General features: G+C 37.6%; 1 protein-coding gene across 1 annotated transcript in view; it reads right to left on the reverse strand.

The window, feature by feature from the left end:
- The window catches only part of Cph (BCL11 transcription factor chronophage), a 68361-nt gene that overhangs the window by 19025 nt on the left and 34312 nt on the right, over nucleotides 1-15024 (reverse strand). Inside the window, exons 2-4 of the mRNA XM_034976894.2 lie at nucleotides 5613-5789; nucleotides 4842-5045; nucleotides 4355-4540 (exon numbers count right to left, since the gene is read on the reverse strand). Coding sequence (XP_034832785.1) covers nucleotides 4355-4540; nucleotides 4842-5045; nucleotides 5613-5789 — 567 coding nt within the window. The remainder of the gene's footprint in view (nucleotides 1-4354; nucleotides 4541-4841; nucleotides 5046-5612; nucleotides 5790-15024) is intronic.

Genomic DNA, 15024 nt, shown 5'->3' on the forward strand with positions numbered 1-15024 from the left:
ACTTGAAAACCATTGATATAGATCTACTGGAGCTTTCCAACCCTTACGTGGCTGAAAAGCCATCTATCATAGAGTAAATCTATGATATATTTACACACAGTGAATGCATTATCACTATTCCTAAATCAGCTATCAACGGACTCTTTTCACTAAAAGGGTGAGCTCCACTATAGAAAAGGTTGACCCTTCATAAAGACTTATCACCTCATATACAAAATAAGGTTGTACTAATCCCAAAAATCCCGAGCAAGATAGAGTTTTATAACCACCTACGTTGGGACCAAATTTCAATAGCCCGAATTTTGGAGATGGGATCTAGTTGAAGTTAGCGGTAGTTTTTTCTCAACAATCTCCTCTCGGACTTAACTTACGTTATCTCGCCCACGAATGTCACAAGGAATAGAAACCCGCACATACATAATAAGGACGATATTTCTAAAGAAATTTAAATTTGCCCGCAAAGGTCCCGAGATAGGATTAAAGATTGGGCGCTGAGATGGCCCTTTGTGGCCGACCCTTAAGAAAACATGTCTTGATATGGAAATATCTTGGACGGGACTTAGCGAGAAATCATTTACGGGGGCGATCATGGAAACGGTCTATGAATGCGTGATTAGTGTACAAATACAAGAGATTTATCTGAAACGAGGACCCGTCGTATAGCTTTTGTGGTAACGTTTATTTTGCATGAGCAGATAAGTAAAATGCTTTGTTGTTTAGTCTTTAGACTCCACTGACCGACCGTTTTACGACTCGGTCGACCGTGTTAATTCAAGTTTAAAAGGATAATTTTTATCAGCGGACTCTGTGAGAGGGGTACAATGAAATCGATACGGACAGGACTACTTCACAATTATTACGTATGCTAATGGGCGGGAATACTAAACATTGAAACGTTGGGTCACTACCAATCTACTCATACTATCTATTCCCGACTAATATTTTAAGAAGTGAGAGTCCACAACATTTGAATATGAAATGCCTAGCATAACAATCCGTCATTAATTTGTAACCCAAACAAAAACTCCGGACTTAATTTACACCTGGCCCAATATTTATTTTGATACAAATAGTGACGACCACCGGTTCTTGTACGTATGTATTTTTTATGGTAATGAGTGCAAAGATGTCTTGTGGACACATCATTGTACATTCGTAGAGGACAGGCTATTGTTGAGACTTTAACAATATCTAAAACAAATATAGAAATAAGAGACAAAAGAACAAGCTGTGGAAGAGCTGATACGGTGATGTCATCCGAACGTGCGTTTTGGTAAAGTTTTTCTAAATATAACCATCGAACGCTAAGTCAAAGGACACGCGATAGGCACGAGACAATCTTCCCCTCACCTTTCACATAGAAAAGCAACACGTCACATCTAAAATTAAAACCCACTTATTTAAAGCCCGCCACTTAGCTACCTTCCCGTCTGTACAAAAACTAAAAATATCCTCGACCATTGTGTCAGAGTCAAAGAAGTTCCATAGGTCACGGCAAACGCATGAGCGTGTACGTGTCAGGAGCACGCCAAACATTTTTTATCTTTGAAAAAATTATAAAAAGCCTTTGACAATGGAGCCTCGGTAGCATCTTTGACAATTATAATATCACAGTCCATCTTCTAAGGAAGGCCGTTAATATCAGCGATCTGTTCATCAACACTGAACTTTAAACATTAAGACCACACCGTTTAATATTCAACTACTAGTACACAAAACTTGGAATCTTTTGTACCTCATATTTACGGTTAACATAAGGGTCATCACAAAAGGCACTAGATAACAATGCGCGCACGTCAATCGTGCGTTCATGCAAATATTTTTTTTCTTCAAAAGCATCCCCTTTATCTGTCCATAAAGCGATGGGGTTAATTAATATGTACAAAATAATACAATTTAAATTAAGATCCCTTTTTACGTTGGCACGAGGTCGGGATTTAACTGTCACCAATAGAATTATGTTATTATTGTCACAATAATTTAAAGTTTACTAGATTTATAGGTGCTATTGTTTTGTTTTTAGTTATCATTTCAATATGGTGTAATATTTTACTTTAACGGGACCCTCATGCTTTATTGAATATGGCTGGTTTGACAGCTCACTCGAAGGGGTTAATATGAACGTTTAGGATAAACTCAATAAGCCCAAACAACTGGTGTGGAAGCAAAGCCTGCAATTGACATTTAGACGATAGCGCAATCGGCATCGATATTGTGTCAGCGATTTTCGTCTGCCACTATGCTGCCACTTTAATCTTTATGTAACTTCAATCTTTTTTCTTGTCATTGTTATATTATGATAGTTAAATTAAAAGGCCTCTCTCTGAATCATATTTCTCATTGCTGAGGGTAGAGACCCTTTCTACGAATCACATAATAGTAGGGATATATTAAAATAATCATGCAGTAAGTTTCCAGATCCAAACACATAAGTAAGAAGTTAGGAAATTTAAAAGGAAGGTATCTGCTATGTATTTTCCTTCTGTGGTTATAAAATGCTTGAAAATATTTTCATGCTGCACAAACAATTTCTCTAAATTAACTGTTAACGCTTAAAGTTTTAGTGGCTCACAAAGCAGTTGACAAAATGCGGGTCGAAAATTTTGAACGGTGTACAATTTTCGGGCTTAAGAAAGCTTTTGTTGTGCAACGGTTTAATACAAAAGTGTCAAATGACGGCACATCTGCTTGCACAAAGGGTTATGCTCTCGGATAGATTATTTTTCGAACCACCCCCGCAAGATTGTTCGCTATACAGATGTTCCCAGTTTCTGCTTCCTTTTGTGTTTCACTTTTCTAGCAAACTTTATAAGGACATAAGCAATGATCTTATCAAGGTGATCGATCGATTATAAATACAAACTTAAGTCACCTGGTATTTATTTTGGTAATAGGCGCTGAGGCTTGGACGATCATAGTGGCAGAGAGGAAAAAGATTGATGCGTTCATTTGGAAAATGATGTTTCGAATACCATGCTAAGAGAAGAAACACACTACTACAACAACAGAAGAAAGTAACTTTAATGAAACGAAGATTCTGGGGTAGGTATAGTAGTTACGCGACAGGTCGAAATGGCAATCGGAGAGGGAATGCCCCCGCACACTCACACAGCCCCCACGCTAACCTGATGCGAGAGAGCGCGGATGACGTACAAGGGGCGAGTGTGCGGGGCGTCTCCCCGCCTCATACCCCCATTGTCATCTCGACCTGTCGCGGGCTATACTTTAGTCACATTGCCTGACCTCTGTCTAGTAATCTAGATACAGTTTTAGTCGTTGGTAACATGGAAGGCAAAAGACCAAGCGGTCGATCCCCTAGCCACTGGTCTGAGCAGGTCAAGTCACTTACTGGACTTCCAGTTAAAACCGCTATGAGAAAGTCTTGGCTTTTCTTGACTGAACAGAGTGGAGTGCTATATGGGCAACGAAGACATTTAATTGCGGACACGAGCTTCTCCTATGGAGAATACAACCAAGAAGAAATTTATTTTGATATTTTTAGTGGCTATCTTAATCATCATACTCTAATTTCTTATGAAATAAATTGTATTTTTGGTGTAATTAAAAGATCTGAAATAGAAAAATAAGAAAACACCCTTTTACGAATATACGAGTGATGTGACAGAATTAGCTCCAATCCAAAATGTATGATCAGAAGATGACGTCAGCAAATCTATAAATGGCCGCCAGTATTGTTGTTGTGCAACGTCTTGCACAATAAAGGACAAAAGCTGAGCGTTACGATAAAATTGTCTCCAAAATCCTTTGAAGCGGACGTGGACAGCAATCATTAATAAAATCCTAAATACCGGACAAAGAAAACACCATGACATCAACATTTCAAACAAAACGTGATCTAAGATGTGAAGATTTAGACTGGGTACCTATACCGTTGTATCGACTTACGAACAATTTTTTTTGAATTCTTATTACTCTGTTTAATTCTATCATTGAAGGTTTCAAACCACAAACACGACATTATCAATGTTTTCGGAATATTTCAGTTGATCATAGATTTAGCAATAGGTACCTACGTGTGCAATAGGTTTTGTTCCGTAATTCGGGCATTGATTCTCCGTTATATTTAAATCTTAATCATATGCAAAATAAATGTTGTATTGGACATTACCGGAGCGAGACCAATAATTAATCAATGGTTGTAATTTTGGCGTCAATTTTGACTTCTCTTTATATGTATACGACATCACAAAATGCCGTGTTGGTAGTAAATACGATACGAATGCGAAAACTTGGTACATACTCAAAAATCATTTATTTATCGCACTTAGCGCGATTTGCTAAATGTCTGATCGGGTTTTATCAAATAACTCTTTAATGGCAAAAAGTTACTCACCACTATGCATAGTGTTAGATTCAGCGTCAGCTACTTCAGTTCTGGATTTCTTTTGATCTTCAGGAGACCCCGTGGTGTCCATGTGTTCTTGTTTGATCTTCGGTTTGATGTCTTCGTCAGGGGAACTTGAAGGCATGGGTGATGTTGATGCTCTTCTTTTAGGCGTTGATACTCCAGGATCGGCTTCTGGTAACAAAAGAGATGACAAGTTAGAAATTTTCAAGAAACGTTATTTTCCAATGATGACACCTAATGTTTGGAGAGCCAATAATAAAAATGAAGCTGAAATAGCGAAAAACTATAAATCAGAAAACAAGAGAAATTCGGAATATCTCTTACTTCCATGATTACTATGCTAAAGTCCTATAAGTAATAAAACCAGAGATATGGCGGGAACATTTAAGAAAAAACTCTAATATGCTCAGGAGGTAGATCTATGTCGCCTACCATCATTCGACCAGTAGAAATAAGGTAGCTTAAGATTTACCATCTAACAGCCGTTTAGGTGTACTCGAAGCACCGCCATCTTCTAGCAGATCAGGCGGAGCTATCGAGGGGCTGGCTAGCGGTGGAGTGTGCACTCTACTGCTCGGAGGCCTTCTGGCTGTAAGCAGCGAGGGTCTTCTTCCACTGGAGTTACCAGTTGCCACGTGACCAGGTCTTGATCCATCTTCTTGGTCTGAATTTGGACCTGTGTAAAATTTTATAAAATTAGATGAGATAGGAACAAGGCAAATACATCCTAAGTAGAACAACAGTTAGGTATGCTAATATACCTATAGTAATGTGTTTTTTTAATTCGACCCTAAAATTTAAAAAACAGATTATTGTACTAAGTGGGGTAAAATAAAAGGCCTTTACTATCATTACAAAGAAACTATCAGTACAGTACGCGGCAGAAAAAAATGTTGTCTCTGTCACTCGTACCTATATGACGTTTTACCGGTCTCAACGACAGAGACAATACTCTACAAATCCTCTATCTCCTTCTAAAGGTCGATATACAATAGTTTCTGCAGCGTACTGCACTACTCAGTACAAACTCTAGAGCGCTGACTAGTTTTCTACCTAACTGACTTAATTTTTAGTCATCTGGTTTTATTTTTATTTAAGATAGCTTCGTAACCATTCGTAACTCGTTTCTTGGGCAACTGCTAAAAAGAGTTTGAATAATTTTGTGGCATCTGAAAATAATGTGGACAACAAAATACTGAGGAGTTATAAACAGCTAGTTATAAATAGCCAAATAAGTTCTCACCGGCGCTATAGCAGTGGTAGGACGACAGGTCCTTATCACAGGAGGAGACTTTGTGCTGGATGAACCGCACGATATCTGCCAGGGCGAAGGCTCTGCGGCACGCCCCGCAGGTGAGCGTGTCCGCGGGGACGCCGGGTGTGGGCGACCCCCCGCCTTCTGCCGCGCTGTCCGCATCCGCTGCAACGAAAAATATCATTAAAAAAGAAGCATGTGATCTTTCACTGAATATATAACTATGGCCGATAATAAATTAAATGTTTAGCCAGACTAGCCAATTGAACAATACTATCGTCTTTTTGAAAGTTAAATAGGTGAATTAATATAAGGGAGGTACCCGGGAAAGGACATAGGCTAATTTATATCCCAGAAAATGAAAGAGTTCCTACGGGATTTAAAAATACCTAAATCTACGCGGACGAAATCGCGGGCACTATCTAGTTTAAGATAAACGTAACCTAGGTTGTCTTTAGCAAATCGTGCAAGAATCGCGATCGCTTGTCAACTTGACAGTTTTAAGGCTATTAATCGCGGTGAAATGTCTCGTAATTTTTTGTAGTACTAACGACTCCATAGCCCTAGTGTTTCCACGGCAAACGAGACAAAAATGTAACTCTCGATAAGTAGAGGCATACTTGCAACGCTTGCCGTTTTCAGCTGTTTCTGCTGCGGCTCATTTATGTAAGATAGGTATAATATGTCATGACAATGGACGAAGAAGTAGGTTAACGATACATGCAATCAATAAATACTTAATTTTTGCAAATAGGCAAGGCTTCTGTCGCCAAGTCGCCATAGGGAACATTTAAGCCGAAAATATTTGAACAGCAGCTGATCAATTATATTTAACAAATACAAAAATATAAAACAGGTTAACCGCTCACGGTCACGCATACCAGATGAAAAGGCATTCAAGTGAAGGCCAATTACTTGAGTCCAAATTCGGGCGACATATGGCCAATGACACTTTCATGCTTTCAACCCTTCGAGTGCTAAATTATATTTAATTATATGTTGTCTCAGTCATGGTCGTCAGACGTAAGGTGTCAGTTGTGGTGACCAGCTTACAATGGCTATAATGACCGTCTCACTTGCGGTTTGTATTGGAAGGGTTATTTCCTTTGTTGGGACAGGTATAAGATAATCAGTACAACAGATGTGTCCGACTTATCTGATGTTTTGAGTTGCTTATGATTATAATTAAATGGTTGAATAGAGAGAGCATTCTGACGGACGTGTTGTATTGCCGCCTGGTTTCTGGATACCCGTGATTATGTTATTACTTATTAGGTACTTGGCAAAGAATTTTTGGAAGAAATTTGTATTGATAAGTTTTATTAAATGACACACTGATGAAGTATAGTACGCGGCCGAAAGTAATGTACATCGGCCTTTAGAATGACATTTCGGCTTTGTAGAGCGTTGTCTCTGTCAATCATACCTATATGACGTTTTGTCGGTCTCAACGACAGAGACAGTGTTCTACAAATTTCCTATCTCCTTCTAAAGGTCGATGTACATTACTTTCGGCCGCGTACTGTACCTACCTACACATAGGTATAAAAAATAAGTAAGTAACTTAATTTAGAGTATTTAATTTAAATTTTGTATGGAACCTATGCGTACCTAAGCCTTGTCAACATTACTTAGAAGGATATATTATTAAACAAAAGGAAAGCTATTCAATTCTGAAAATTTCTCGTTATATAAGAATTTATGACGGCAACAAGGGATTTTGTCGTAGAGAACAGAATACAGTCGTCGTGGGCTAGATTCATTATTGGAAGATACACGGGGAAGATAGAACCATGTCAGAACTGAAAAATGGCCGATTCTGTAAAAATAATCTTTTCTTAATTTTTTAAGTTTGGCGAATAAAACTTAATTATTTTTAACGTTAAACTTAACCTTTTAAGTCTGCTTGGTGCTTACATTGCATTATAAATATATAAGTTTGCATTAGTCAACTTAGCCAACCTCAGGCGTTTTAACAAAACTTTTTGCTCTGCGTATACTTGTCGCCATACTTTTGCAGCACTCTCAAGTTACTTCAAACGTATGCCCTATGTGCAAAACCCACCCATTACATGCTCTATATACATACGTTTAATTGCCTAATAAATAAGCCGACACCGGCATCGGCGCCCGTGAAATTATAAAGGCACTTTCATATTCAAGACTTATACAATTGGTCGGCACATCAAAGCCGTGCGAGGTACGGAGCTAATTTTACATAAGTACTATGCGTACTCCCTTACATTCCGTGCGCTTTTATTATTATATTTTTCCTTCAATCTCTTTGTGATGAAAGTAGGACGACTGTAACCGGAGTACTAAATTAATACAGCGCAAAAAACTACGTGATTCGACCGCTTTGTTTACATGTCGTACCTGAGTTTGTTTAGGGGGTTTATTATGTAAATGTGTCGTATTGATGTAAGTTTTTTTACAGGAATTTATTTAGGCAATGCCATGGCTCGTGGCAAATGGTTTTGTTTTTTAATCGCTTCCTTTCGAGCCGATGTCTTTCCTTCCGTTCTGTGCAATGGTGGTGAAACATTTAATTTTTAATAAGGATCGTAACGAAACGTTTTGCGTCATCATTCCTCATACGTATGGCTAAGGTTTGGAATACTCTTCCACGATATGTGTTTCCTACCAACTACAACCCGGGTATCTTTAAAACAAGAGTGAATAGGCATCTTCTAGGTAAACGCGTCCCATCTTAGGCCGCATCATCACTTTCCATCAGGTGTGATTGTGGTCAAGCGTTTGCCTATAATGAATAAAAAAAAGGATTTTTTAATGAAAACCTAATAGATAATTGAGTAGGTACCTAGTATCCACAGCTTAATTAAATTAAAAAATCGCATACGAAGGGATCCGTACTATCGTACAAGATTATGTACCTACGTTACCTTAATTTATTTTAATTAACATGGCGGCCATTTTGAAATTTTTATTACTTGCTGTTATAGCGGCAATAGAAGTGGGGGTACACATTCTGTGAAAATTTCAACTGTCTACCATTTATGGTCCACGAGACACGGCCTGCTGACAAACAGACCGACAGACTGACTGACGACGGACGGACGGATAAGCGGAGGCTTAGTAATAGAGTGGTCTTATTAGTGGGAGGTCCCAGGTTCGATTCCTAGCAGGGGTTTGGAATTTTATAATTTTTAAATTTCTGGTCTGGCCTGGTGAGAGACTTCGGCAGTGGCTAGTTACCATCCTGCCGGCAAAGCCGTGCCGCCAAGCGATTAAGCGTTCCGGTACGATGCCGTGGAGAAACCAAAGGGGTATAGGTTTCATAAAACTGCAATACCCCTTCCAGGTTAGCCCATCTTAGCTTCCACTTACCACCAGGTGAGATAACTTTTAACTGAATAAAATAAAAAAGGGTCCCGTCCCCTTCGGATACAGAAGCCAAAAAATAGTATTCTATGAAGCTGTCAATCTTAGGTATTATGACACTGGACATCAAGTTGTGAGCAAAACGAGTTGCAGCCCTTTTTGTTTGGAATGACCCGTCTAATGCAGAGTATTACATAGCTCGTACTTGCCCACAAGATACTACGTAATCAAAGTCAAAGTCAATGCCTATAGGCATTGACTTTGAATTTGAAATTTGAACAGTTCACATTTGAAACACATGACATCTATTTACAATCGTGGTCCGATCGCCTATCAAATCGAACCCTATCGGTTTACCGCGTTAAAGTAGATTTGTCGACAAAGTTTACGTGGCCCCACCCCCGCACGCGACTGGACACTGGTCATCACATGCGCCATAGAATACACACACCCACACTATATTTGGTGTAAAACAGTGATTTATTGGTATTACCGGTGATATAATAGGAGCCATTATCTACTCTGTGGTAGCGTGTATATCTACTGTGGACACCTATAGTTGTTTTGAAAGGGCTGTTTTCATATAAATTTTTCCTCTATGAAAAGACAATCGAAACTAAATTATAATAGGGCGACCCTATTAAACTGGTTTGGTCGAACCGATCCTATAAATACGTGGATCCTATAAATAGGCATAGGTTGCCTAACTTACAATCCATTTAGTGTAGTTAGAACTTATTTCTATGGTAGGTAAGTATGTAGGTAGGAAAATAAGAAACTAAAGCAGAACTGAAAGTCTACCAATTATATAATAGGTACTAGATCATGCCCGCGACTTCGATATAGGTTTCCTAAAAATCCACGCAGGCTCTTTGATTTTCCGTGATAAAAAGTTGCTTATGTCAATTTTGGGGATGCAAGCTATCTCTAAATCAATTAAACGGATGAGCCTTTAAAATTCCCGTGGGAACTCTTTGATTTTCCGGGATAAAAGTAGACTATGTCCTTCCCCGGGTTGTAAGCTAACTCTGTACCAAATTTCATCAAAATTGGGATTCAAAACAATCCAATTAACCGATTTATATGAAATTTGGTGGAGAGGTAGGTAGCTTGGGTCTCGGAAATTGACATTTACAACTTTTTATCCCGGAAAAACAAATAATTCCCATAGCATTTTTAAAACAGCTAAATCCACGCGGACGAAGTCGCGGGAATCTATAATATTTAAATAAGTACATATTGAAAACTCACTCTTGTCTAGTCCCTAACGCCTCAGGTGACGACGTGGGGTGTGCTTATGCTCCCTCTTTAGGAGACAACCGAAAAGTTTAAATTAGCTCGTTACTACATCGAGGCATGACAGTTAAATCTGCTTTGTTTTTTCGTGAGCGAAAAGGTCACGTCCTTCAGTAACTCAGCAAGGAGGAGACATTATCTTGATCGATAACAAAGTTCTGCCATTGTTTCGCGTTCATGCACACTTCTTATTTAATTTTTGATATTGTACTAAAAACTTATTTCAGAATTACCTACCTTCAAGTATAATAGGCAAAACATTTTAATTAACTTATAAAATACTTCTTGTTCAGTTGATCAATAATGAGCTTATCTAATTTATGTGTAGATCGTCAACTTCTTCATATCTTTTATTTTTTTTATTTAGTCCACAAAACTGACTACATATATTGTATGATAACAAGGCAGTAGATATACAGAAATACTAGTTTGAGTCTACTAGATATGGAGGTGGCATGCGCGATTAGGTGGTAGGTACAATAACTACAGCGAATCTTAGTGTTGAGACTCGTTTGACAATGCAATTATCTTGATTCGCACTCTATTTGAACGTTGCTTTCCTCATACAGTCATCAATGGTAAATTAGATCTTAGATATGTTACGTTCATATTACATGGCTCATATAATGCGTGTGCGCTGATTAAAAGGCAGAAGAAATAGTGTTCTACGAATGTGATCCAAATGTAGTGGTTTAAACTGTTCAGTTTAGATGCGTATGTATTATGTAACGCACATCTACGTACTTCTTTAAATTATATGATGTCATCGAATAGAGATGTATATTTTATTGGAGCCAGTGGACAAAGTATTACTTAGTCAGAGAGATAAATATCATGTAGCGTCTCCCCCGCTAAAGGCGGATTCGCATTGCTTGTTGGTCACGAGTAACTTGTGTGTTAGAAGTTTTCGACAGTCGCCGCATAAATTATTAATTACATTTTGTCCCGGCGACTGTCGGAATGTTAACATTGTACATGGCATTGTTAAAACAACTGTTATATTTGTATTATTTTTATAAACTTGCGAGCAAAGAATCCGGGCCAGTTTTCTTCTTGTTGAGAAGTATGAAAAGTTTTTGTATGCGACAAAACTTTCATGAATATTTTTTGATTGGCTTAATTGGCTCTGTTCTAGCGATTCTGATGATCTAAAGTTTGAACACATCACTTTTACTGCCTAAAGCTATACTTCTTTAAGGAGGTTTCCAGTAGGTAAGATATTCAGTCTTGTGAAAATTAGAATCAAAGTTCAAACTCCAATTTAGACTGTAAGACAGCTTCATATTATATTCAACACTAGCTTACGCCCGCCACTTCGTCCGCGTGGACTACACAAATTTCGAACCCCTATTTTACCACCTTAGGGGTTGTATTTTCAAATATCCTTTCTTAGCGGATGTCTACTGATGTCGGAGCTGTGCATTGATAGATTAGTCAGTCAGTCAGTCATTTTTCGTTTTATATATTCAACATTTTTCAAAGAGTAGGTAACAGTAAGAATAACAGAATATTTCGATAAAAAAAATTGAGTGAATTCGCTGATATCAAACAAAAGAAATAATTCATATTACATCATACCATCAAAAATATAGGTTACATACACACTATAATAGAATAGATTGATCGGCCTATCCATAACGCTACAAAGAACAAAAAATATGCCCAACTTTGACACACTATGACCACCGTGTCCAATCTTAATTGGCAGGGGATCACGAGAACCCCATTGTCCATAGAAATCAAACGTTTTTCACCACAATAACTCCGAATAAAAATAATACACCCGAATACTGCGGGGGTGGTGATTGTTAGCCGGTAGGGTCACTAAATATTCGGTATTTCGCGAGACATGTCCTATAATATCGGTAATCCTAATGATTGAATTCCTCTGATCTTTATGTTGGTCGCGCATACTTATGCTTATATCTACATTGTGTGTGTGTGTGTGTGTGTGTGTGTATATTCCGTGACGCTGACGGCGTTGACAGCACTGACGTTACAGAACAAATAATAGGCGTCTCCAACTTACATGATTTATTTATGCCAATAATGAATACCGAATCATTATCTTTTAGAAATCTATTCACACTTTTAGTGTAGGTAAGCTTATTAACATTTTTATTTGCCACAAGTTATTAAAAAGCAAGCTTGTGCCTTACACCATTAAAAAACATCAAGGTAGATATTAGACGCTTATGTCTATATTTATAATAGATATGTTTAGTAGTTATTTTAACAAAGAGTTAAAAAAGAAAGCTTACAATTTTGTGTAAGGGTTATTTCTATTTTTAGTATTCTCAATAAATTGCTTATGTATTTTGTGTAAAAGACCTACATATTTTTATACTCTACTAGACAATGCCCGCGACTTCGTTCGCGTGGATTTAGGTTTTTAAAAATCCTGTGGGAACCCTTTGATTTTCTGGTATCAAAAGTGGCCTATGTCCTTCCCCAGGATGCAAGCTATCTCCGTACTAAATTTGATCGAAATTGGTTAAACGGATGGGCCGTGAAAAGCTAGCAGATAGACAGACAGACAGACAGACAGACGGACAGACAGACAGACACACTTTCGCATTTATAATAGGTAGTATGGATTCATAGAAGTTGAGTCCTACAAAAGTGAAAATGTTGGTTTCCCTATTATTACAAGTTTCGATCGGTAGCATTAGTTTCAATATACCTACTCTATTTCTATTATAATACTGGATGGAGTCCTATTCAAATGTTATTGTTACTACTTGGCCTGTGCAATTTGTGTGCTTCCAGAATAAGTTCGTAATGAAATCTAGTTCCATAGTTTTAGTACTATATCTAAAACTAGACCTACCTTTTATACATTTTTTTTAATGAAAATCAGTAACCCTTATTATAAATGTGAAAGTGTGTTTGTTTGTTGGTTTGTTGATTTATTGGTGTGTTGGTTGGTTGGTTTGTTGCTTTGTCCTTCAATCACGTCGCAACAGTGCAACGGGTTGACGTGATTTTTTGTATGGGTATAGATAAAGACCTGGAGAGTGACATAGGCTACTTTTTATCCCGGAAAATCGAAGAGTTCCCACGGGATTTTTAAAAAAACCTTATTCCACGTGGACCAAGTCGCGGGCATCAGCTAGTATTACAATTAAACTTAAAGCTAGCCTTATCTAATTACTATACAAATCATGCCCGCGTGGAATGGTGCCAAGAATAGGTACTGGCTGCATTTCCGCGCTGGAAAGCCAGGCTGATCCGTTGCGTAAAAAATGAGCCAGCCCTTCTGTCACTATACCTAACCACCTATATCTAATAAAAGAGCTGATAATAATTAATTTGCAGTTAAAAATATTTTTTTAAGCTTATTTAATAACGAAAAAAATTCTACCTATATTTTGTGCACTATAAAAATAATATGGATAGATTTTTGGTATTCAGTAATCTCCTAACAAACTACAAAAAAATTTAGCACATAGAAACTATTCTTGGTAAAAATATTTAATATATGCTTTATGACATTTTATCATTATTTTATAACCTAAAGCTGTATCCAGATCAATAAAAAATCGGCCAAGTGTGTGTAGACTCGCGCACCGAGGGTTCCGTACTACAGTCGTATTATTTCAAAATCAATCTTTATTTCTTAAAAAATCATAACCACCAAAAATCGCATGCTACTAACTATTTTCAGTACATTCAAAACCTATTAATAATTTAGCGTTTGTTTATAATTCAAAGCCATAAAATTTTGACATCGGTCTTTGACAACTCTTTATTCAGAGACCAAGTTGTCGGAAGTGGACATTCAGTTCAAAGGATCATACAAATAAAGCCTTGTCGGCAAATTCCGACTCATTCAGTTTGTTTTACTTTTATTAAATTGTTTAAGAAAATTTGTTTTGGTTCCTCCCTGCCTTTTGGAATGTTTACATGCCGATTTTGGCTTACTTAGGTTTTGTATGGAGATCGACTCCAGAACAGACAGACAGGAATTTTATTATGGCCATTATTTATAAACTTAAATTTGATATTTCCTGCAAATAAGACAAACTCTTTAAAACAATGTGAAAATGTGAAATATGAAATTTTTAGTAGACACCTAGGAATATTTTGGATCTACAAAATTGTTTTATGGTCTTTTCACCACAAAGATCTTTTCAACACATAATATTTATGGGACACCCTCCTGCATCAGTTTTCCCCTCCACTTTTAATGAAGGTAGGTTTTACTTTCAAGGAAGGTCTCTTTCTGTGTCTGTTGGTGTCCACCAACAATTACTGTCAATAATGGGTCTAAATTTTTAGATAACCCGTGGAACTATAACCATACCCCCCCCCCCCCCCCCCCCGAACAAGTTTTTTATATTTCTAGTCAGGCTTTGATCACTGAGCTAGCGAATCATCCCGCAGGGCCCATGTGGAGATCTCGTAGCTTTTGTTTCAAGTTGACGTATACCTCACCTATTTCAAAACGTTACACTATACGTAGTTGTTACCAGACTGAGAAATAAATATTTTGAAATTTTGAATTTTAAATTGAAGATTTAAAAGTTCCTTCATAACTCCATACGTACCAAATTAATTCTTAATTTTCACCCTTTAGCTCTTACGCCAAAACATGGTAGCATTCAGTGCTATTCTTAGCGCAATTATAATTATAAGTAAGGAATAAGCAAGGGCCTGCAAGCCAAGAGCAAGTAAACACCACGCCCAGCCCATTCAGGCGGAAGGCGGGCTATGTCAACAGCCACTAATGACGTCATCGTTTGCCCACCTATAATTATTA

Source organism: Maniola hyperantus, chromosome 16 (assembly GCF_902806685.2).
Source record: "Maniola hyperantus chromosome 16, iAphHyp1.2, whole genome shotgun sequence".
NCBI lineage: Eukaryota > Metazoa > Arthropoda > Insecta > Lepidoptera > Nymphalidae > Maniola > Maniola hyperantus.